This window comes from Physeter macrocephalus, unplaced genomic scaffold (assembly GCF_002837175.3).
Source record: "Physeter macrocephalus isolate SW-GA unplaced genomic scaffold, ASM283717v5 random_5052, whole genome shotgun sequence".
NCBI classification, from domain to species: domain Eukaryota; kingdom Metazoa; phylum Chordata; class Mammalia; order Artiodactyla; family Physeteridae; genus Physeter; species Physeter macrocephalus.
This window is the reverse complement of record NW_021150337.1, coordinates 1-1156: the sequence shown is the minus strand read 5'-3', so window position 1 is coordinate 1156 and position 1156 is coordinate 1. Positions and strand designations below refer to the sequence as shown.

General features: G+C 63.4%; 1 gene segment (V, D, J or C); it reads right to left on the bottom strand.

The window, feature by feature from the left end:
• Positions 1-4: 4 nt before the first annotated feature.
• LOC112063193 (immunoglobulin heavy constant gamma 4-like) lies at positions 5-1103 on the bottom strand (the record flags this gene model as incomplete). The annotated part of the segment is given in 3 exon segments: positions 5-297; positions 433-477; positions 810-1103. Coding segments are annotated over 3 exon segments (632 nt in total), but the record flags the coding sequence as incomplete, so codon positions are not given.
• Between the last annotated feature and the right edge of the window lie 53 nt (positions 1104-1156).

Here is a 1156-nt window from a genome sequence, read left to right as displayed (position 1 = left end):
CTGGGAGGCCTTTGTTGTTGACCTTGCACTTGAACTCCTTTCCCTTCAGCCAGTCCTGGTGCTGGATGGGCAGGGCGCTGACCACACGGTAGGTGCTGTTGAACTGCTCCTCCTTTGGCTTTGTCTTGGCTGTGTGCACCTCTACACCGTCCACGTACCAGGAGAACTGGACATTGGGGTCCTCCTTGCTCACGTCCACCACCATGCAGGAGACTTCCGGTGTTCGGGATATTGTGAGGGTGTCCTTGGGTTTCGGGGGGAAGATGAAGACGGACGGTCCTCCTGGGAGCTCAATGGCTGGTTGGGGAGACACGGTGGGGGGTCAGCCCCTGGGTGGACCTCCTCTCAGGCACCCATCCATCCCCCCACCCCAGTGCCACGCCTGGGCAAGGTCCACCTCCGAGGGGCGGAGGGTGAGGCCGGCTGACTTACCTGGGCATATGGGACACCTGGTACAGGGGTTTGGGCCGTTGATTTCTGCAGAGAACAGATTGGAGGTTACCAGGGTTGGAGATGGCCTGGGTCTGGGCTTAGGGCAGGGCCAGGTTTTGGCAGGTGAGACCTGTGCCCGCCTCTGTGGGCCCAGGGGCTGGAGGAGGCATCCAGCCTGTGCCCACACCGGACCTGGTGGAAACGCCCAGAGGACCCCCTCCCTGAGCCTGGGAGGCCTTCAGGTGAGGGAGAGAGACAGGCCTCCCGTGACACCCTGGGTAGGAGTCACCATCCCTGGTGTGCGGTCCGTTCAGGTGGAAGGGCTGACCCCGGGCCTGTCTCGTAGTGGACACCCTCCCTGCGGCCCGTCCTCTCACCGATGCGCCTGTCCACGTTGGTGCTGCTGGCCGTGTGGGCTACGTTGCAGGTGAAGCTCTTGCCGGATGAGGTGCTGGCAAGCACGGTCACAGTGCTGCTGAGAGAGTACAGCCCCGAGGAGCCGTGGACGGATGCGAAGGTGTGCACGCCTCTGGAATGGGTGCCCGGTTTCCAGTTCACGATCACTGGCTCAGGGAAGTAGCTTGAGACCAGGCAGCCCACGACCACTGTGGAACTAGGTGTGTCCCCGCAGCTGGGGGGCAGAGCGTAGACTTTCGGGGCCGTGGGGGAGGCTGTGAGAGAGGAAGCCGTGTGACTGCCAGGGCCTCACCCCTGCGAGGGTCCG